This window comes from Lupinus angustifolius, chromosome LG09 (genome assembly GCF_001865875.1).
Source record: "Lupinus angustifolius cultivar Tanjil chromosome LG09, LupAngTanjil_v1.0, whole genome shotgun sequence".
In the NCBI taxonomy this organism is placed as follows: Eukaryota; Viridiplantae; Streptophyta; class Magnoliopsida; order Fabales; family Fabaceae; genus Lupinus; species Lupinus angustifolius.
Window position 1 is genome coordinate 20838484 of NC_032017.1, and position 23985 is coordinate 20862468.

General features: G+C 33.8%; 4 protein-coding genes across 6 annotated transcripts; 2 read left to right on the forward strand and 2 right to left on the reverse strand.

Moving 5' to 3' along the window:
* LOC109357558 (endoglucanase 11-like) lies at positions 828-4869 on the forward strand. The gene is made up of 5 exons (XM_019601569.1): positions 828-1140; positions 1217-1429; positions 1605-1805; positions 2603-2857; positions 4055-4869. Exons 1-5 carry the CDS (start codon positions 892-894, stop codon positions 4715-4717), a joined length of 1581 nt encoding a protein of 526 aa, XP_019457114.1. The 5' UTR covers positions 828-891; the 3' UTR covers positions 4718-4869.
* Positions 5546-10496, forward strand: LOC109355749. Its single transcript, XM_019598954.1, has 9 exons — positions 5546-5870; positions 6924-7151; positions 7300-7421; positions 7709-7769; positions 7896-8036; positions 8770-8877; positions 9010-9238; positions 9322-9567; positions 10115-10496. The coding sequence occupies exons 1-9, from the start codon at positions 5721-5723 to the stop codon at positions 10195-10197; spliced, it is 1368 nt and encodes a 455-aa protein (XP_019454499.1). The 5' UTR covers positions 5546-5720; the 3' UTR covers positions 10198-10496.
* LOC109357413 (plant UBX domain-containing protein 4) lies at positions 11036-13878 on the reverse strand. The gene is made up of 4 exons (XM_019601369.1): positions 13342-13878; positions 11969-12242; positions 11674-11769; positions 11036-11577 (listed from the first exon to the last, which is right to left on the reverse strand). Exons 1-4 carry the CDS (start codon positions 13815-13817, stop codon positions 11185-11187), a joined length of 1239 nt encoding a protein of 412 aa, XP_019456914.1. The 5' UTR covers positions 13818-13878; the 3' UTR covers positions 11036-11184.
* LOC109357337 (protein FAM91A1-like) lies at positions 14822-22513 on the reverse strand. 3 transcript variants are annotated; one of them, XM_019601240.1, is made up of 12 exons: positions 22379-22513; positions 21943-22099; positions 21281-21398; positions 20829-20925; positions 20266-20372; positions 19379-19501; positions 19122-19275; positions 18868-18928; positions 18398-18777; positions 15979-17599; positions 15431-15791; positions 14822-15158 (listed from the first exon to the last, which is right to left on the reverse strand). In XM_019601240.1, exons 2-11 carry the CDS (start codon positions 22068-22070, stop codon positions 15545-15547), a joined length of 3036 nt encoding a protein of 1011 aa, XP_019456785.1. In that variant the 5' UTR covers positions 22071-22099; positions 22379-22513; the 3' UTR covers positions 14822-15158; positions 15431-15544. The 3 variants fall into 3 exon arrangements, with proteins under 3 accessions (XP_019456785.1, XP_019456784.1, XP_019456786.1); XM_019601239.1 differs by having other exon boundaries at positions 15401-15791; XM_019601241.1 differs by lacking the exons at positions 20829-20925; positions 21281-21398; positions 21943-22099; positions 22379-22513 and having other exon boundaries at positions 15401-15791; positions 19379-19508; positions 20266-20366.

Consider the following 23985-nt stretch of genomic DNA (forward strand, 5'->3'; position numbering starts at 1 on the left):
CTATAAGTTGTTTAACTTATCACCTCTTTTTGTTTAAAAAATCACAATTATTTATCGTACTATGATAGTTAGTGTAATATATATACAATGTTATAAATCTCGGCCCGAACCGGCCAGTTCAACCATGAACTAGACATCTGGCTGGTCTGAGTCTCTCATCTAATCGATTTCACATCAAAATCAGATTATCTCGGTTAAACTCAATCAGTTTAAGCCTAAAATCGTTGACTCGAATAGTTGTACCGGTTGGACCGAGTGAGTCAATCAAAAAATATTTATAAAAAAAACTAAAACAATGTCATTTTGATATGAAAAAAATCAAATACTTTTAACTTATTTATATTTATCTTATGTTAACTTATGTTATAACAAAACTATCATTTTTAATTAAATTTTAAATTTATGTGCACTTTTATTGCAATTGAAGCATAATATATATATATATATTGTTTCACGATGTTTTCAACTTATTTGTGACATTTTACAGTAGTGAAATATTTTTTGTTGGGAATTTAATTATCTATGATAATATTTTTAAATTTAGAAAATAGAGTTATTAAATAATTTAGTTAATATTATGGATTTTTTAGATTTGTTAATATAAATCGAGTCAACCGGTCCAACCATTGACTCACTGGTCTAACCAGTGACTCATTTACTCGGTGCCCTAACCAAGTCATTGACCAGTCTGAATTTAATAACACAATATATATATATATATATATAAATTAAGGAATTTTTTTATGTATAAAAAATAGAATTATCGTTTGTATAATTTCAATAAAATCAGAATATCAGTGTAATTTACTCGTAAATATAGAAAGAGAATTCAAACCCTGTGTACTTAAAGGCATCACTACCTTTTTTCTTCCTATTCTCCTTCAAGGGACAATGGAGGAGATGAGAAAACCACATAACAAACACCATCATGGAGCTTCCAACATCCCTATACTCCTACAACATTGTTGTCTTTTCCTCTTCATCTTCACCATTTTCACTACTACACAAGCCTTTGATTATGGCGATGCCCTTTCAAAAAGCCTCCTCTACTTCGAAGCACAACGCTCTGGGAGAATACCCTACAACCAACGTGTCACTTGGCGCGATCATTCTGGCCTCACTGATGGCTTAGAACAAGGGGTAACTTTCTTAATTGGTATATTTCATGATTCTCATTCATCAGAATTACAACATGTTTTTTTATTATTCCGTGTAGGTGGATTTGGTAGGAGGATATTACGATGCAGGTGATCATGTGAAGTTTGGTTTACCAATGGCATTCACAGTGACAATGCTATCATGGGGTGCCATTGAATATTCTCAAGAAATAGAAGAAGCAGGTGAATTAGAACACACAATGGAAGCTATCAAATGGGGCACTGATTACTTCATCAAAGCTCACACTAGCCCAAATGTGTTATGGGCAGAGGTACTTCAATTCCTTATTTATTATCCATTCATTCGAATGCACATCTGCTGTCCCACGCTTAGTATGTCACATGGAATGACACTGATTATGAGACAGTAAATGAGATCACATTAGAGACACATGCAGTTGTCGAGTTTGAATTAAGTTGTTGTTGTTGTTGTTTTGAATGGTTGAGGTTGGTGATGGTGAGACAGACCATTATTGTTGGCAAAGGGCAGAGGACATGACAACATCAAGACAAGCATTCAAGATAGATGAGAAGAATCCAGGTTCAGATCTGGCTGGTGAAACTGCAGCAGCTATGGCAGCAGCTTCCATTGTGTTCAAGAAAACAAACCCACATTATTCTCACCTTCTTCTACACCATGCTCAACAGGTAATTAATATTTCTATCTTAACAGTTAACACCACTTTATCTATTACTAACTCTTCCTCTCTATGCCCAATAACTTAATTAATTGAAAAGAGAAGTCAATAATATTTTTATATTATGTCAAATTTTATTGAATAGAGTCAAGGTATAAAATTTTGTTGGAAAAGTGGATCCTTTCATTAATTTGGTTGGACAACATTTTGTATTAAATCTCTCACATTACTGCATATCTATCCTTTGTTTTATTTGCTAACAATATATAATATTTTATTATGAATGGTAATTATTATTTAATGATAGAGTTTAATATATATATATATATATATATATTGTTATTGCATTATATACCATTTATGTTTAATCATTATTGATTTTTCAAAAAAAAGTAATTCAAATAAAATGTGAATGATATATTGACTATATATAACTCTTTAAACTGATAGTACATAGATATTATACTCGTTAATAATAAAGTTTAATATATGTAAATTGTAAAGTATTATACACGATTAATACATCAAGTATCATATTTTTCTTTTATTAAAAAGTCAATAATACTCAACTTATAATTAGTGTAATAATAGTGTGAATAATTTTGAGAGTGTCACATATTAATTCCTTAATACTATTCTAAAGTTTACTATCAAATCAATATTTAATGAATTCTTGGAATTAATCATCAATGGTGGATTTAATATCAATTCTTTGAAACATTAATTTTAAAATTGAAACACTAATGATTAGGATGATGTGGGAATTGAGTTAATTAATGTTGTTGTTGTTGTTGTTGGAATGTGTAGTTATTTGAGTTTGGAGACAAACATAGAGGAAAGTATGATGCAAGTGTTGGAGTAGTAAAAAGCTACTATGCGTCGGTGAGTGGATATATGGATGAGTTATTGTGGGGAGCCATGTGGTTATATAAGGCCACCGACAATGAAGAGTATTTTGAGTATCTTATTTCAAAGGCTCATTCTTTTGGTGGAATTGGATGGTCCATTTCTGAGTTCAGCTGGGATGTCAAATATGCTGCTATACAAGTTATAGCATCTAAGGTAATAAAACTCTCTTCAAATAGAATAATGTACAAGGCCATGTGCATGGTGCTTTTGCTTTGAGTCAAAGTGTAACTAAAGTGTTTTACTCATGTTGTGACCAATGTTGAAGTGAAGAGCTTTTTGTGCTCCAACAACACCTTAATTTTTTCATTTTATTCTTCACTGGAATGCCTCAAATTTACAATTTTACCTTGTAGGAAAATAGTTTTAAGTCTAAAAACATACCTCACATATACATTGATTGCATATTGGTTGATATAAATGTTGGGACCTTAAACTCATGAGGTCAGAAATTGTACTGATCTGCCCCACCACCTAAAGCTAACAGAAGCTTCACAAGTCATGCTTTCTTATTGGGCACAATTTCAGTACCACATTTCCATTTGACTTATACAGTGTTGGAGGGTGATTTTAATACCATACTTTGCTAAATAATATGAACAATGTATTCAAGCAAAAAAAAAAAAAACTGTGAACAATGTTTTTTTTGGGTAGATACTAGATAATAGTGAAGAATTTTTGTAGTTAGTTGTTGATTGAACAGTGCAACTTCACAACTTCACATGCTTTGTTCTTGATCACCCATTTTTCTGATGGTCTTGCTAACTACTCTTCAATACATTTAATGTGTAACAAAAGTTAGATAGTGAACCTCAAATTTTTAGTTGGATAATTTAAATATGTATCCACCCATTATAAGTTAGATAGTACAACTCAATTTGTTTAAGTAATATGAAAAAAAATGTCTATAGTGTCTTTGTGGCTTTTTTGTATTATCAAGAGTATTCCTTCATCTTTTTAAGTAAGAAACTTATCCCTTTTGAGATTCGTGTTTGCTCTACTTTCAACAAATGTGGTTATCACATAAAAGCATATTTTTCAGACTTCAATTCAATAGATTACATAGTTCCTAGACATATTTGTTACCACTAATATTTTTATAGCCACTAGTCCACTACTAAGTAAGATATGAGCTTTTGTTATATGTTCAAATTATTATTTTAATGACTAGTTAAATCATGATTAAATTGCATCCACTTAGGCACATGATTATACAAATGTAAGCTAAGGGGAAAAAATTAAAAGTAACCAATAAAAACATGTTCAAATTCCTCATATATATGGTTATTATTACTTATTAGGATAGATTTGCAAGTATTTGTGATCTTACTATTCAGTATAATGTTTTTGCAGTTTTTGAATGAAGAAAAACACAAGAAGCATGGTGATATACTTGAACAATATAGATCAAAAGCAGAGTTCTACATATGTTCATGTCTCAACAAAAACAATGGCAGCAATGTAGAACGAACACCAGCTGGATTATTATATGTCAGACAATGGAACAACATGCAATATGTTTCAAATGCTGCATTTTTGCTCACACTTTACTCTGATTTCCTCCAAAACACAAACCAAAAACTCAAGTGTGATAATGGTATTATAGACCATGAAGAAATTCTCACTTTTGCTAAATCACAAGTTGATTACATTTTGGGCTCTAACCCAATGAACATGAGTTACTTAGTGGGTTATGGACATAGCTACCCCAAAAGGGTTCATCATAGAGGTGCATCTATTGTGTCATTCAAAGAGAATAAAGGGTTCATAGGGTGCACTCAAGGGTATGATAATTGGTATGGAAGCCATGCACCTAATCCAAATGTTCTTGTTGGGGCTTTGGTTGGAGGACCAGATTGGCAAGACAAATTTGAAGACCAAAGACATAACTACATGCAAACTGAGGCATGCACATATAATACTGCTCCATTAGTTGCTGTTTTTGCAAAGTTGTTGCATATAGAGAACCAAAACTTGCTTCATGATTGTAATTCACTTTTGGTTGCTTCCTTTTAAACAACAATTATAATTATGATATAGTAAAATTAATATACCATATCTTTTTTTACTGTTTTTTTAGTGATGTGTGGTTTAGGTGAGATTTTTGGCTGGCAAATGTACATGCACCTTAAACAATCTTTATAAGTTTGTTGATAGCCAATATTATAGTGAAATGCTTAAATTGCAAGAATTGTAATATATATATAAGGTTTAATAATTAATACAGTGTGTAAAATTTATTGGTTAATTTATAGAATGATGTCATGTTTTTATTTATTTCAACAATTAAATAAAATCAAATGGAAAGTCATGTATTAATCAATATTCCATGAGCTGTAGGTTTGGAAAATGTTATAAATATTATTTATCATTTATTAACATTTTATTTGCTTTGACTTAAAGAAGTGAATGTGAGATTTCATCTCAAAATATTGCAGTCAACTAGAAAGGTCTTTCTAATCTCAAAATAACATTTTTAATATTTCAAATAATAAAAATTAGAACAAAAGAAGATTTGAAAAAGTCAATGTAAAGAAATAGAGAGAGTTATAGTTAAGGGAATAGAGTATCTCCTTGTATAAGGAGATAAGTTATCTCCTCATGCCAGTGAAATTATGACATGTGTCATGTTTCATCATTTTCAATAAAAATATTTTAAAAAATAAATAAAATAGCACATATGTCACCTTTTTACTGGCTAGAGAAGATAAGTTATATCCTTATATAAAGATTTACATTATTCTATAATTGAGAAAATAAAGAAAGGAATGCGGTAGAAATTAACATGAAAGCTCAAAGCTAATCTTAATAACAAAAAAAGAAGCTAATAATCAATTTCAACTTTATTAAAATTAAGCTTCAAATCCTTACTCAAACAAAAATTGGTACCTCAAATTCTCTCTATTTATTTATTCGAAAAAAGTTTCCTCTCCGTGTTCTAGTGATTTCAAATTCTGAAAAAAGTTGATTTTTCTGATCCCTAAGAAGACCTGGATCCAAAGTTTTGATCTTTGGGCAAATGGGTTTCGAGAAGAGTGGGCAACAATGGCGGTGGTGCTTTGTCATATTCATGGGAATGGTTGCAGTAACCGTAAATGCTTCCAACACTCACAACAACAAGGTTTCTCGAATTGCCTTTGGATCATGCTCTAACCAAAGCGCACCACAGGTTCCGTTTTTTCATTTATACTTATAATTTTTTTGTCGTTTTTATGTTTTTTTCCCATGTTGCAGTGTAGTTTATTGGAAGAGTTGTTACGTTAATGATTCTTCTTCTCTCTGTTTTTTCCAATGTTATGTCAACTTTAGCAAACTGCAGTTATGTGCTTCTGTTCACAACGTTGTTTTTTATTTTTTATTTTTTATTTTTTATTTTTGTTGTGTGGTTTGAACAATTTTATATAACAACCCAACCAGTGTTTCTTTGGTACATACTTCTGCTTAATTTTCTAGAACATGTATCTGTTTTTTTTATTAGTTTCTTTCTGAGAGGTATATGTTGGGATGATGACATATAACCCGGTTAAGAAAGAGTGTGATGCATGTGAAACTTAGTTTCACCTCCAACTATGATGTAATTGTTGGAAAATAAGTCACACATCGCCTACCTCATTGTCTCGGGAATGATTTAAATACATGTTGGGCTACTCCTCTCATTACCAATTGGTTTTGAGATGAAACATTAACAGGTATTTAAATCATTCTCAAGATAATGAGGTAGGCGATGTGAGACTTATTTTCAAACAGTAGTAATAAGTATCTGACTACTTCAATTCCTTATGTGTTTTACACTTTTACTACTTGAAGCTGTCCAGGTTCAAGTGAAGGCTGATAACTTATTTACATTTAGGTTGCTAGGTAGTATATTACTAAATGGATCTTCTGTTCAGGTTATGTCTTTATGCTCTTTGTAGTGTTTCACTGTTTCTTAATCAAGCCATCAAAGTTATTTTACATTTTTAAATAAGTTCAACAAATCATAGAGGTGGAGCAACAAATTAAATGAGTGGAGCTAAGCTTAGATTTGCTTTTGGTTTCAGTTTATGCTTTGAAATCTTACATTGTTGTCTTGTTTGGCTTCTTTATGCTAAACAACCTCCTCTCCAGATCAAACTTAATATTAGTTACTCTTCATGCTTTTAATTGCTGTAACTGCATGATAAATTTTGAATTTTCATGTCATCTCGTTAATATGTGGATACCGTTGTTGTTTCTTTGCCAGCCCGTTTGGGATGCAGTGATAGACTTCCATCCCCAAATTTTTATATGGCTGGGTGATAACATTTATGGAGACATTAAACGCCCTTTTAAACTGTTTGGACGGGAAAGGACTATCGGGCCATGGAAGAATGCTCCACGATTTATTCCTTCCTCCGAGGACGAAATGGAAGCTAAATACAGAAAGGCCAAGTCTAATCCAGGCTACGCTCAACTTAAAGAGAATGCTGAGGTGCTTCATTCTAAGCTTTCATACTTGTTTGCTGGTTGATGTTCTCATTGAAAGCATAACATGTTTCAAGTGTTTGTTAGTGGATTACGAAAAGGACGATGTGTTTGCTCAGCAACTTTAGCCTAACATTTTAATTTGGATGTTATAGGTTATTGGTACGTGGGATGATCATGATTATGGATTAAATGATGCAGGAAAAGAATTTCATAGAAAAATCATCAACCAAAAGTTACTTCTTGATTTCTTAGATGAGCCTCAAGATAGCCCACGGTAGGTGGATTACCTCCTATGCTGCATTATCCATATACTACATTGGATATGTTTATTTTAGATCTGTCCAAGAGAATAAATGAGTCTTTTTGTAATCCTTCTTCTGATCCTGGGGGAGTTTTCCTGTATTATGGTGCATATGATTGTATTAGCTGCGGCACCTCATTTTACTTCAAGGAGAGTGAAGATAATTTACATGTCTGCCCAATATATTTATTCACCCATTGAATGTTTTTTATTAGGCAGCAGATATAGATTTAGACACTTATTGCAGCTTCATATTTCAGACGGAAACAGGCTGGTGTATATGCCTCATATAAGTATGGACCTGCCGGTAAAGATGTTCAGGTATTGACTTAAACCTTGCTGTTGGTAACAAAACTGCGGAGTTGCTTTTAAGTGGTGCTTTAACTTTTAAGCTTGCATCTTGTACTAATTAGGCGCTATCATTGTTGATTGGGGAAAACTCTTCAGATTATCCTCTTAGATACCAGATACCACAGAGACCCTGTAGGAAGTGATGGAACCATTTTGGGGAATTCGCAATGGTCATGGTTGGAGAGAGAGCTAAAGGATCCAGCAATAGCCGTTACCATAATTGGATCTTCTATTCAGGTAGAGGAATTTGTTATCCATTGTTATGATCTCCGAGATTACTTATTGGTAAAATTTACTCGTGATATAAAAAGATGATAGATACTATAACATCTGCTTCTTTGCATGTTTCGGCTTCATTCTAAACTGTTTGCTTGAATTTTGGATGCATGTCTAAATTTGAATGAAAAAGGTCAAAAGAAAGAGCAAGTCATATATGACTCAGCAAGGGGCTTTTTGCCTTTTAATAGCTATTGAGGGTTTACTGATGAAAATCATGCCGATCTCTATAGAATTTACTTTTCTTCTTCAATTGTTGCATCTCGGAGGATTGATATATGTTTCTCTTCTGAAATTGAATCTATAATCATATTTATTTTAATGTTATAGTCAGTGTTGCCCCGACCCCACCTATTGGGATAACGGCTTGGTTGTTATTGTTGTTGTTGTTATAGGCATGGTTGTTCCGGTTATCCTAGCCATCAGGAGGTTACACAACTCATCCATAAGATATTCCTGTTATTTCATTGTTTGATTCTGTGACGGATCCAGGAATTATAGTCCACTGGTGCAAAACCCATGCGCTACAAAAATTCTTAAAACTACTGCTCCAAATCAGCATAATAGTACAAAGTGAATATGCTATTACCATAGACTCTTGAAAACTTGTGGGGAAACTCTCTTACGCGTAGTTCCATCTCTGGTTCTTTTGTATTGCATGCACACTTATATGTTTAACTAATCTTTATATCAGGTTATATCAAATATTTCAGCAACAGTTCACCCATTGTTCTCTATGGAATCTTGGGCTCATTTTCCGAAAGAAAGAGATCGGCTTTTCAAATTAATTGCAGATAGTAAGGTAGGAAACTTAAGTACATTCGTTTTCTGTTTTGTACTTCTTTATTGGTAAAGGGAACTACATCAGTATTATTTACATAATGTTGCAAGTATTTACTCCACATCTTATTACTTATTAGTCCTTCCTGTGCAGAGGGGTGGAGTTTTCTTTATAAGTGGAGATGTTCACTTCGGGGAAATCACAAGATACGACTGTGCTGTGGACTATCCACTATACGATATAACCTCAAGTGGGGTCACTCAATCAGTCGAGGGAGTTGTCCCACCTTTCTTGCATTTTTTAGTGAGATTTGTGGCATGGTTAACACCGTCTACAATGAGAGTCAAGGGCCCAGACTGTAGATACAAATCATGTGTATATGGTAAGTTTTTCCTCCTTGTTTATGGGAAAGAATATTTACCTGAGTTTTCATGTTTCGATGTTTCAAATCTGGGCTTTTGCTAGGCCAGCCAAACTTTGGAACTATTGAAATAGATTGGGACTCTCATCCAGTGACCTTGAAACTCAAAGTAAGGGACAAGAATGGCATTGCTGTTACAGGCATCAATACTTCATTGGTGGAATTACATGCATCAAATTCAGAGGACAGCGTAAAAACAGGACATAGTAGTAGGCATTGCACCCTTGAAGTAAGTCTGCCGTGGATTATAAGATATCGCCTCGCCATCTTAGTTTTTATCACATTAGCTGGTAAGTCGCTTATAAGTTCTAACTGCTAATCATTTTTTTTCTAAACAGAAATTTCCGTTGTAACTTATGATGATATCAATAATGTATTCGACACATTTTCTCTTGTTGAGATCTAATTATCAGTAAACCTAAGTCGGATTTTTCATATAAATAGTTATGGATTAAAACAAACATGGAAGATTGGCAATTGATAAGATTGGGAACGAATTCTAAGAAATGCAATGAACTCGAAGAATTAGAGCATAGGAAATAGCGATTCAAAGGGAAGCAAAAAACCGAATTTTTCTTATTGATAGAGAGAATTAGGGATACATAGTTACAATAAAGATGAGTTACAAAAAATGAATGTAACTTGCTCTACCAGCTACTATTATAGTAAAACTGAAACATACTAACAACTTAGTGTAGGAACAGAAATGACATTAGTAATATCACAATTCAGTCCCTATCATTACCCCCCCCCCCCTTAAAGTAATTCTTGACCTCTTATTTTAAAGTATTCATGCTTATTATTCACTAATGTTGGTTATGTTTTTTTTTGTTGCAGTGTTGCTTGTTGCATTCATAGGGCTTGTTTATGCTGTTATAACAGTTTTCCGTAAAGGAGTTTGCAAAAGAAAGCACGAATGACAAGTCAGTATATACAATCTGCAAAAGGGAGCATTTGTAATAATCTCTTCTGCTTTATAGATTTATCTGACTGAGTGATTATAGGCCAATTAGATATGTCATTACTAAGTTTATCTATAGTTCAACTCCAAACCAGATGTATACATTGAACCAGAACACATGAGTTGTTTTGATGTGATGCATAGAGTCCTTAAACCGTATGATATGGAGTGTAGTAGCTTTTGGTGCTGCTTCATTTCATTAATTTGTGGTTTTAAGTGTCACAAATTTGGCACACATCAAATGATAGAAAAGAAAAGGAGAAGTTGTAAATGAGTTAATTAGATTGCCTCCGGGGAAAAACATGCAATTAGTAGCCACGATTTTCAGGTCTCATTTTATTTTCTATACAATTAGTAGCCACGACTCACACAAGACTGCACCTAAAATTCCAATAAATGGATAGTAAGACAAGGAAGATAGAAAATTTTAAATCTACAAAATAATCAAATCCAAATCTTGGAAATTGAAATCAAAGATGTAATATGTAACTAACAGTTTTTTAAACAGATTTTATGGTGTGTGAAGTCGAAATTTGGCATTTAACCTTATATAAAACTTCGAGGATTCAACGACTGAATTCCTAATTGGTTGTATAACATTTAGATTTGTTTTTCTCAATAACAACATTTGTATAAAATAATAAGCACGTACAAAAACGTTGGATAGTTAACTATTTAAGAAATGTTGTCCATGAAATTGCGTTGATAACTTGGTACTAACATGGTAGAGGGAACATGAAAAATCTTCTAACCAGAAAATGAAACTATTGTGAAAACGTGACCTTGTGGAAATTAAGGCAACAGTTCTCTTCAAGGAAGCAATTTGGATGGAGTATATTCAAGGAAGCACTTGATAAAATTCACTGAAGTAAAAAGTAGATCAACATTTTTTTAAGCAAAGACAGCAATTTCAGGTTGACTTGAAAAATAAAATCGGGTAAAGAATCTATACTTTTTGGATAATAACGGAATTGGCTATACCAGCTTGCTCTATAGTCTGGTCCCAATCAGTGAGTTGCTTGGGAGGAAAACCCATTGTCTGCAGTTGGTAACTTCTTGCTCCATCGGGTCTTGATGCATCAATGAAGGCTCGAACATCTCTGATAGTATGGTGGCGATTGAATCGAGAAACCATGCGTGTACCATCGGATAACCTTAGTTGGAGTGATGTCACTGGCTGTGAATCATCAACAACTAAACCGATTGCTGGCACTGGAGCAGTGTTGAGAGGAACATCAGTTGCCTGAATAGTTTCACCAGCAGCTTCACTGCTGGAGCTGCTGCTACCTAAAGTTCTTCCAATCCCACGAAAAGGAAGATGACGAGGCTTCGCTGGTTCCTGCATATAAATATATATATGGTTAAAGGTAAGGTCATAATCATGTACATGAATATCACAAATTCACAACCAATGAGAAGATAAATAACTGCATACAGGGAAGTTTTCATCCCTCCTTGTGAGGTTAACATGGACAGAAGTCCTCTGATCTGCTGGTTCAAGCTCTTTGGGACACTCAGACTTCCTTAGGCTCTGGATCCAGGTACAGTAAATGTTAAGCACCTAATAATTCTACTAGAAGAAAAGATCAATGACATCAACAACTATTATCCCAAGTTGCAAATGGTGACAATAATGACTTGCCAACGGACAAATATTCAATTTACACAATATAATAGATAAAGACCTATGACCTAGCAAGAACTCCGAAACAAACTTCACCACAAGTTACCTCCAGAAATGGCGCATTTTGAGGATCATCCAGTCCTTGTAAAGGACCATCATCAACAGAGAAACCATTCCTCCAAAAAGTGATTGTGTGAGTAATAGCCTCTACTGGCTGGGGAGCAGATGGCACTGTCTCTCCAGAAAGCAATCTTGCTGTTCCAGTAAAACTTTTTGACCTTTGAGGATTTTCAGGTGGTACATCAACAGCTGACTGTCTCGCATGATCAAAAATATCATCCACACTGTTATCTTTGGTAGGATCTTGAACGAGCATGCCACTTTAACAATGAAAATAGGTCAGTTTCAGCAATACATGCAGAAGAGAACATATATATGTAAGAAGAATCTTAGGAAATGATAAACATGTCAAAAACTGCAGTCTCATATAAATGACTAGATTATATGAAACGAATCTAACAATACAATCTGAGACATAGTTTTTGTTTGCCAGTTCCACCCCAGGGCATGCATTCTCTCTTTCACCCAACCACTATAATATTTCATTTTTCTCCCATTTGAAGCTTTTTCTAGGAAGATCTTTGTTCTGGCATATTCTTTACTCAACTCCATCATCATCCACACCAACCCCCACCATCCCTCTCCTCATTACCCCAAACCCCGGCCAATCTCAACCCAACACCCCCTCATTACACCCAAGTCTGCTGTTCCACTGCCGCTTAACCGGACAGCGCCTACCATTCCAAGAAAATTGACAGCACCTCCAACCACCACTGCCAAGGTCATGCGTCGAGGTGCACACAAAGCACTGCTGCCAACCATTGAACAATTCCATCACCACACCTCACGACTGTTCCTGCTGATTCAGGGAGAGGACAGCAGCAGCCCAGACAGTCTTTCCTTAAATCTACTCTTCACATGGCAGCCATCCAATTCATTTTTCCAAACACAACAATATCAGCTGACAAACTTGAGCCATAATTGAAGCTCAAAATACTCATAATTACAATGAAACTAGATAACTAACACATTCTATACTCTACTCTCTTCTCTGATACAGAGAGACAGCATCAAGGCACAACTCATTTTTCCACACAACAAAGCATTTTCATTGGAATTTAATTCTGAAACACATAGCCAGTAAAACATTATAAAACTACTTTTAAAATAGTAACTATATACGGGGCATTAAAGCACAAGAATGAAACAAGATAAAGAGAGAAACCCTATAAGAAATTGGTGAATGATGGATGTTAATACCTCTTATGTTGCGACACAGTTAGTAACGCATTATTAAATACATAACATATAATATTAAAATAGTCAACGATATAATGGAATTAAAATGCAAGGAAACCAATAACTAAAAATAGGGAATACGAAAAAACCCTAGAAAATTTAGGTGAATGATGATGATACCTCTTCTCACCACCAGTGTAGTACTCCTGAGGTTCATAATCAGAATCATCCTCATCGTCGTCGTCATCATCATCATTACCATTGCGAGAAGAACTTTTGAGATCAGCGAGCGTGCGAATTCCACCGGCACGGCTTCCAGAAGGTTTCTTAACATCCTTACCGAGAGTCCTACGTGATCGGAGTTGATAGGGAGCACGAGAAGACGTAGGAGAAGTTGATCGAGAGCGTGACGGCGAAGGAGACGCAGAAGGTTGAAAATCAGGGGAGTGAGAAGGGGAACGAGGAACGACGTTGGTGACGGCGTCGTTTAGAGTGTTGGTGTTGGAGTTGTCAAGGAAAGTTGAAACGGCGGCGTCTAGGTCGAAATTGTGGCTTTCTAAGAAGAAGAGAGCTTCTTGTTTAGAAGAAGAAGTGATTTCACAGAAGGAGTTGATTAGGGCGGCGTTGCCGTCGGGATTTGAATCCGTCGCTTCCATCTCCGATGATTCGATTGTTCTGTGTTTGGGACGCTCATGGGCTTATATATACGCTTGGAAGCTTCACTGGGCTATTATTATACGACACCGTTTTTCTACCCTTATTGTTGCTTCATCATATACCTATATAGTGAGTGAAGTGAAAAATAGATGCATCTTACTTTTATTAATTTTAATTATTTTGATATATGATTATATGATCCAATTTTATTATTAAATTTCATTTATCATTATCCTCTTACTAACTAATAATTTTAGGCAAATATTAAGGTTACTAACTAATAAATTATATAAATATTAAAAAAGTTACACATTGGGGAAGTATGATACATTTTTATTAAAATTTAATAAAAATTTATAAAGGGTATAAAGGAAATAGTTAAAAAAAAGTCCTATAATAATCTTCTAATTCAACAATGAGTCATATAGTTAGTCTTGTTAAACAATGGCTTTACCCATTCTTTTTATCTTTTGATTCCTTGACCAACTCACAAATTAGTGTGCCCTAATTTTGTGTGTGTGAATAAGACTATTTTATTCTATCTAAATCATAATGTAGAGTGAATATAATATATGGATTGATATAAAATGAATAATGTAGACAAGAATGGTATTCGCATTCTTCTAAAAGTATCATGGATGGATTGAAGTTTCAGAAATTAAAGTAAACTAACATATGCATCCTACTAATTCAGGGAAAATAACAAAAAATGTAAATAATATAGATTGTAATAAAAGTATTTTCTATATTAGTTTAATTTCAAATCCCAATAAATAATTTAGAATAATTAGTTTATGTGATTTAATAAACATTTTTATAAAATATAATTCTATAAATAACTAATAGGATTCTAAATTTAGTTATATTATTTGTAATATAATTCAATAATTTAGTTATATTATTTGTAATTTATATGTTTAATTGATCAATTTTAAACACTTCAAAACATTATACTTCAACTTTGCTATTTATATTAATTTTTGGAACGTAATTGTGTATATATTCCGCAAGTGAAGTTTGTCGCAAAATATATACCAAGTCATACATCAAATTAGTCTTAACATTACCATTCTATTCAGTTTTTGACATGATGAAAAACAAGTTTAACGTCTAACTTTCACAACCATCAATTTAATCGTGAGCAAAATAAAAAAAAAATCGAACATTAACTTTTTGTTTTTGATGATTTTAGGGATCAAATGATGAAGCCAATGGTTACATCTTCCTCAAATGAGCCAAAAGTGGCATGAGCCAAAAATTTCTGACATACATTGCTAACGACCATTGCATATTTCCTGCTTAAAGAGCTCCAACTGATGTGAATTCCCCACTAGCAAATTCTGGAACAAATTTATCATGCATTAGGTCAAGTATAGGCACTGAAAGTCAATAGTTTAATGTGTACCACTCCATATGCCATAAATTTGTGATTGGTCAAAAAAATACTTAATAATTAATTTTTTGACTTAAATATATTATTTCTGACCAATCACACGTCCATGATAGATGGAATGACTATAACCATGTGACAAAAGATGTGTTTACAAAGTTTTCTTAGAAAACATAGATAAACCAGCAATACCTTCAACCTGAGCCTAAGTTTGTGCACAACCATCAATCTTGAAGATGCATTTAAACCAGACAGTGGCATTAACATTGGCATGCAATTGCTAGCATTTCCTTTCATCATGTAATTGAAATGGAGTTATCCATAATAACTGCAGACCTATTTGATTGTTGCAGATGCTGAGTCAGTTGCAGCCTCCATTATTAACGAAATAGTTTGGCGAGCCTGGAGGCAAGCACCTATATCAAATGGATGCAACTCAGAACCATCAAAAATGAGATTCACACCAGGAAGGGTTGCTTCTTTACTATCATTTTCTTGTGATTCAGCTTTTGTTGTATTTGCTTGACTGGCTTCTGTAATGGGTGTTGTGGCAACTTCGTGAGCAGGAGTTAATGCATATGATCTGCACACACCATTCAGTAACATATACTTTCTGAGTATTGAGATGCTAACAAAATCAAAATTATAAGGTTAACAGAAAAACAATTATCAGGTTTACCAAAATACTTGTAATAGAACCTTATTGATCTATAAAAATAAGCAATCTCCAAGCATTGAATTACTAAAACTATAGAAGTTCAGCTCCAAACCTAAGAATACTGCCATCAAAGCTCAAAACTTGAGTTTGGCAGCCTTGTCGATTAGCGAGTTTCAACCTCTGACGCCCACTTGAATCCCCTGAAATGGGAGAAGAAGGGTCCTTAAGTGGATTCCACTTTCCACTAGCATAGTTCATAAGTTGTCGGGAAGACTCTTTAGCTTGCCCTTTCTGGTAAAGAAGCTTTGCAGCAGGACCTGTTGATTTGTATTCAGCACAAATGTCATGCAACTTTTTCCTTAAGATTTGCATTGCATCATGGTGTTCCTCAAATGAGGCAGATTGAAGCATTTCTGATGAAACTACCCTTCTACATATATCATTGCTCAACGTTGGACTAAATAGTGGCATCCCAAATTCCATACTCAGTGGAACCCATTCATACTTCTCTTCAGAAGAGAACCGGTCTGATTTTTTCCCATTAAATAATTTCAATAAGCGAATATAACCGACTGTCCACAATTTTGTGTTGTTAGCCAAATCAGTCAACAGAGAATTCAACTTAGAATTTTCCTCTTCACACAGTCCTAACTCTTTTCCTACAGAAGCCACTGACCCATCAGAGTTCCTTAATGGCAAAGGGATATCCAAAGTAATTATTTTTCCAGATTCGTCAAGATCACACCTACTAAGAGGCTGCACCAGCACAGCAGAATGTTTAAGAAGAGAATTTAAACAATGCAAGAGTATACTTCCCTTCACTAAATTTCCGTCAAGTTTCCTTCCTAAACCTCCTATTGTGGAACCATCCCAAGACCATATAAGGGCTTTCTCACAACCAGCCAGTGGAGCAGGAAGCAAGCGCAAACATTGTCCTTTCATTAGAACAACTGAAAGGGGTCCACTAGCTGCAGTTGAATATAATACCAATTTCATCCAAGGAGTCATAGATGAATACGTAGGAGGGCCAAAATGAACTGGACCTCCAGGTCCAGGAAGAACTGATAAATGAGGAAGAGGTACTATGGATACAACTATATCATAGTCACGAAGAAACAATCGGTTAAGTGTTGCCGGTGAAAGTGAAGCCAAGCTTTCAGAGCGGAGAATGTCTACACGATATTTCTTTTTCCTCTTTAGCATTTCAGATCCAACATCTGAACCTTCACTTTCTGGTAGTTTTTCTTGACTATGAAGAGTTGCATTTGACTTACTAGCTTCCTGAATATGATTACTACCATTTTCCGAAGTAATAGAATTGGTACCATCATCTATGCCATTAATAACAGGTTCAGACGAAACAGAAGCCTCTACATGCTTCTCTGAATCTAAATTTAATAAGTCGTCATCATTGATCACAGCTTCAGTAACACCGGAGTTCTCTGACTTTTCAGCCAAAGAGATTTCAGCTATCGGAGAACTTGCCTCATCGTTGCTTGAGGTAATCAATCCCATCTTATCAAAACATGCCTCCTCTTTTGCATCGGTACGTACTCCACCTGACTGTAGACATTCTAACACACAACGCAGACTAAATGCATGATTTGCAAATTCCTGTAGTTCTCCCTCAAATGTTGTACTCTCTAGGGTACTAAGATCCTTGCAAAGATCACCAATGCTGGCATGACCCAACTTCCCCGCTTCATAGAGAGTAACAGCATGAGATTTCAGGCCTGAGAAAGTTTAGCAAGAAGAACAACTTTGGTCACATACAAACAATTTGTTAGACACATAGTAAGACAGAAGATACACTCATAACAAGGAGAAAGGAGGATTTTACTGCATTGGCATAATAAGTAATTTAAAGAACGGGGCAAAAGCAGAATTATGTAACTATGACCCAGAAAAAAATTGTTAAGGTTGATTTGCTGACTTAATTGTTTGTATCGAATACTGATATCACTTGTTAAAATACATGCCTTAGCTGACAGTCAATCATCACTACCATTCCAGTCCTGAAAGGAGCTCACATGATGATTTACTATCTTATGAATAGGCACATTATCAATTAAGCAAACAATAGACAGTTTTTTTATATTCTTCCAACAACCTTGCAAAACTGATGGTCAAATCTATTTATTCAGGCTCTTCCAAGTTACATATTGAAGTCTATAAATCATTTCTACCCATAAACATATTGCCATGAAGTTATTCATTCCACGAAACAAAGGCTACCAGTACCCAATGAAAAATTTAGGTATTGTGGTAGACTTAGATGTAATGGAAAAATTGGCAAATGTAGAATCTAAAAAACATATTTGTAGTACAATTGCACTAGAAAGTGCCGAGCCTAAAAGACATAATCAAATTGTAAGAGTATGAAATATTTATTGAGATATAACTAGTAATGATAGCTTAGTCATCCTCGCCATCAACTGCACTAGTATGGACTTCACGAACTAATTTAAAAAGATTAGTCAGAGAATATAGAAAATGAAGGGTTCAGGAAGGGAGGAGTAAAAGGTATAAACCTGGTGAAACAGATCCCATCATTAGATATGATGTAATATTAGCATCAACTATGAAAGCAACATGAGTACAAGTAGAACGGGGGCCATAGTTCCCTGAACCTGAAGTATCCCCTTGCTGAATGGAGTCACTATCAATAAGCATGTTCTCAGAACCCTGACTAGCAAAAGAAGCATATTCATCACTGACTACACTTCTAGGAGACCCAGGTATATTAGTATCTCTAAGAATAGATTCTGGATCAATTATTTTTGTCGCCCATCCCAATCGACACACAAAAGACGCAGCAGCCTGGAGTTGTGACAGGTCAGCCTGTAGGGTTGTTGCCAACTCTCTAACAGTTGCGTTTTCATTTGAAACAACAAAAACTGCATACAACAACCTGAAAGGAAAAGGTCCAGCATTAGTCTCGGACAAAATGAAAACAAACACTTTGAACAAAATGGAAACACAGACTAAAACGAATGTTTACTCTTCAATAGGATCTTCATAAGACAGCTCCCTGTTGGAAACAAAACCTTCAAGCCTGGAAACTGATGAAAAACCCTACTTCAGACTGCATAATCTTGTAGGGCATGATTCGAATTGTAATGCATCAGGAATCTTGTGTTTTTAAATATGAAGTTTCAAACATAAACTCGCCGTAATACACCTCAGATTTTGATGTTAACAAGTAAAACCTATTAAGCCAAAATATAAAACAAATCTTAAACGCATAAAACACACCTTTAAACCGGTCATCGGGATATACAGGAACATCAAAATAAACCAGTCCTCGTCTGCAAAGAGCTTTTACAATGTTCGGATCAAATATGACAAATGAATTTCCTTCCTCCTTACAGGCTTTGTCTATTGTGATCGTTTCCTCTTCAGAGAGTTTCTATGAAAGCAGAAAAAATTATTTATCATTCCCAAACTGACACAATAAGCAACATAACAAATGAACCCTGCTACTTTTTATAAGGTTGAAAGGCACACCCCACCTTAAATTCATCCAAGGTAAAGTTCACAAGACAAACTCCCCACCACGGTTCAATAGGAAAATCGACAGGTTGAGTAGGCAACAGTTCTTTTGCTATTGACTTGTTCAGTTTCCACATTATTTTCTGGATACTCCAAAAGAACAAATGAAAGGTGAGATAAAGAATGACACAAATATTCAAGCCCCCCGTTGAGCATAATGGCATAACCAAAATAGTTGAAGCTATTATGCAAATCCAAATCAATATCCAGACAAGGGGCATTAAAGTCAATGAACTCACAAGCCCAAATTTATGAGGAACAAAACAAAAGATTATATATATACACACATACACAAATAGATAGGATAGTTCATCATGCTTGTTGCAAGTCTGGGGAAAGGCTATAGTTGATTATAAGAAAGGAAGTGTCCTTCTCCAAATTCTACTCTTTCTACTACTTCCCTGAACTCCAGGTTTCCTATTCCACACGCGGTTAAGAAAAAAGTCACATTATCATTCCCATGTAATGCCACATAGATTATATAACTCATGCCCATATATATCTGTCTTGCATAGACTTGCAACCTAATTTACAGCCTTTATACATCTAATCAAAGTTACTAAAGAAGTATCTAATGAAGAGGATAGTCATTGAGACATCTTTGATTTGGAATCGAATTCAAGACCATATCAGCGGTCAGCTTATGTGAATGTTCTTAGAAGTTTTTCCTTTTCTGTAGAATTGAAGGTTATATGGCACTATGATTGCTATAGGTAATTAGACACACACACTAACACAGGCATGCATGCGATAGCATACATGCAACTTAAGTATTAAACATATTCACAGAAGCAAATATCTGTAGGTGAGTATGCATGTATAACATAAAAGCAAATCTATGCAGTACCTTGGATCTGCACTTGTTCATTATATCAATAAATTCATTTCTCCCAATTCCTGTAAGTCTTAAAGCATCCGCAGCACTAAAATTTGGGATGCTATCATAAGGTTGCTCTGCAAATAATTAAAACATGCAGGAAATTTTCATAAGCCAGCTTCAATTCAAACAAACCTTTACTCTTCAAGACATAACCACCTTATAGCAGACTGTCAAAGAAATGAAGGGAAGGCAATAGAAGTACATTGTGAAATTATTTATTCAATGGTAAATTATAAATTCATATAGATTATAAGTTCACAGATTATGCATATATTATGATACAGCAATGATAATTAAAAATTATATAAACCCAATTGACATTTTGACATCCTTTACACTACCCACAACCATGTAAATTAACCAAAAGACATAGTAGAAGAAGCAAAACTTGGAAGGCACAGTTGGTGAGAATACTAGTCTATTTTTCCTCTGGAGAATAATAACCAAGCAAGAAAACATGCCATATACAGTAAGCACAATACACAAGGAGTTAATTCAGCTGGAATTGCACCAAGCAATTAAGAAGTTACCATTTTTCATTACATCAAAAATCATATCACAGTAATATCTGAAAGGTGATACTCTCATTACACGGCAAACATACTCCGCCAAATGATAAGGAAATAGCTGCAAGTGAAAACAAGCACATTAAGTACAAGATGTCCTACAACAAAAGCAAAAGATGATAGTGCTATCCAAGATCTAGGAGTGCTATTTATATATGCAGTTTTTTAATGCTGAACTGCTTAAGTATAGAGTTTAGACATGAGATTTCTTTTTTATATAAAAAAAACGAGGTAATGTGATTAAATTGTTCATAAAAAACTGAACCGAAAACTAAAGAGTAGCTAAGATTTGATTTTAGGTACAACAGCATAATTTGATTTTTGAAGCATAAAAAATTCATTTTTTTCTCCAAAGAAGTTCTAAAAACATTATAGATTTTTATCACATAAAAAAGGAACATAGACATATGACATACAGCAAGATTCTTCCGCAAGTAGCGCATCATATCTTCATAATATTCACTTTCTTTACAAACTTTACCAGCAAAACAATTATTCCATTGAAGTCTCTTCTTTATACAGTATTGAGTAATCCTGCATGGAATTTTCATGGCCAGCAACATAAGAGGCAATGTTATAATTATGCAAGAAAAGTAATATTGTTAATCAATATCATCATTCAAGAAATTGACACATGAACCCTTGAATAGTTGAATGAATGGAGTGTATCATCTTATGCAAAATAAAATTGAGAAAAAAACATCCGTAAATGAAGACCAGCTCTCAAAATCAAAAGTACATGTTCCTTAGCTCTTACAGTTATATTGTTCATAACTTTGTCCTTTACAGGCCCGAGCAACCCTCAATTTCCCAATGACTCATTGGAGCGGTACGTTTAGTAGTAAAGAGTTAAACGGATACAGGAATCACTCTTCAAACATTGATAACTAAATTGATTAACTACTAACTACCATGTATACTAACTATATAAGGCTAAATAAACAATGAGAACATTGAAGAAATAGTTGTTCAAATAAGCCAATAAATGATTTATTAACATATTCATAATCAACTATTAACTAATAACGTATGAATTATATATTCACCAAGTGCATCTTACTAAGTCCTAAGTCCTAACCTTTTGTGCCATTCTTCTTTGGAAGGCACAGTTGTTTGAAGTCTTCTGGGAAGACTCTCCCATGCACATTCTTCCTTGATCGCTTTTTCCAACAACTGTTCCTCAATTGTCACCACAGCACGCAACATTTTCCACTATCCATTAAACACCTCCATTCCTGATATAATAAACAAAAATGAGAGAAAACAACAACAAATTCATAACAATCTCAAACATGCATGAATGATTAATCTATCTACATTATTTGAACCTTGAGCTCTAAGAAGCCTCAACGTACGTGGAATTGAAACCGAATATAGAATAAAAAATAGAAAACAGATATTTAAATTGAATCGAATAAAAGTAACGTCAAAATTGATGGATCTGAATTGGATATACGATAACGACGTTGATAGTGTGAAAGAGAAATGTGAAAATGTGGATGAAGAAGCATAACCTGATATTTGATGAGAATGAATGATGATTTTGGGAATGGAATATGAATGTAGTTACAATTACAATTACAAACTCTGTTTCTTCTTCGGTTACGAGAGAAAGAGAGAAGGAACGATCTGAAGAGTGAGATTTGTGAAAAGCTGGTATAATAAATGTAAGAGATTAAGTATTTATATCATTCCAGCTAATTAGTTTTTATATAGTAAGGTCATGTGTTTATGATTCCATGTAATAAGATTCCTAGTTATATTAAAGGAAAAAGAAAAACACCAATAAATTGTATAATTTAGTTATGAAGATAAGTTAAATGGACAATGATAATTTCCACATAAGATGATAAGCTACTTACTAAACTCTTCAAATAATCTATATTAATTAAAATATCCATTTAAAAGTATTAGAGTGTAAATAGTTAAATTTCATTAATTCTTAACCATCATATAAGATTTAATAATCAAAATTCATGTCGATCATCATCTCCAAAATAATAAGGTGATTATATATGAAAAATCAATCCACAATATTGTTTTTTGTACTATCAAGAGTATTCATTTACCATTTTGAGTAAGAAATTACTCTATATATTTTAGAGTTTGTGGCTGTCTATCTCAATAAGTGTTGCTCCCAAGAATCGAATATTTAACATTTGAACTTTACACCACTAGACCAATATCTTTTGTTTGAATAAATAGAAGTAAAATTTACTAGTAAAAAATATGGTGATTATAAATAAGAAGTTGATCTGACAATAAATATAAATAAGAAGTTGATTGAATGATGAAAAAACTCATCAAATATAAAAGTATCACATATAGTTAAAAGCCAGAAATTAGAGTTGCTTGGTGAAGGGGTTATCATAAATCTAAAATATTCAATTCATTACATGTGAAATGAGGAAATGGTCTTTGTTGATAATAAAAAGTTTAAAAAAAATGTAGTGGGCTTCACGGAAATATGCACCGTGCTCGTGGTCTCAGTCAAGAATAATCCAGACCATTCTGGAACTAAATCACACGTCCATTAAGCATACGACAACCATGACCCAACCTGTCCATAACTTTAATATAATAAAGTTTGGATTCACTTATTCCGATAGTTAGAAAATTTTAATAATTTAAATCTACTTATTAATTTAAATTAATACATTTTTCTAAAATTTATAGTTAAGATATGAGGTAATTTTTAGAGTAGATGGATAATCTCCATACTAAAACTTTATCTTATTATTTAACTATATTTGTTTTATGAGTTCAATATTTATAAACAATCAGTCTTTAAAGATTTATATACAGTCAAAATATCATCTCCAATCTATTTGAATTATTTTATTAAAGAATCATTAATAACTAAATATCAATACCAATAATACAGTATCAGTGTATAAAACTCGACATCGGTAAATCTCTCTCCTCAAAAATAATAACAAGAGGAAAATTGAGTAACTTGAGAATTACGTTAAAAATGAAATGAAATGGAATAAATAAAGAAGTAGAAGGGTGAAAGAAGAGGAAAAGAATATAATTATAAATAGAGAGACACGTCTCGGTGGCATTCAAATCAGAGATTGTTGAACAAGAAGAGAGAGAGAGAGAGAGAGAGAGAGAGAGA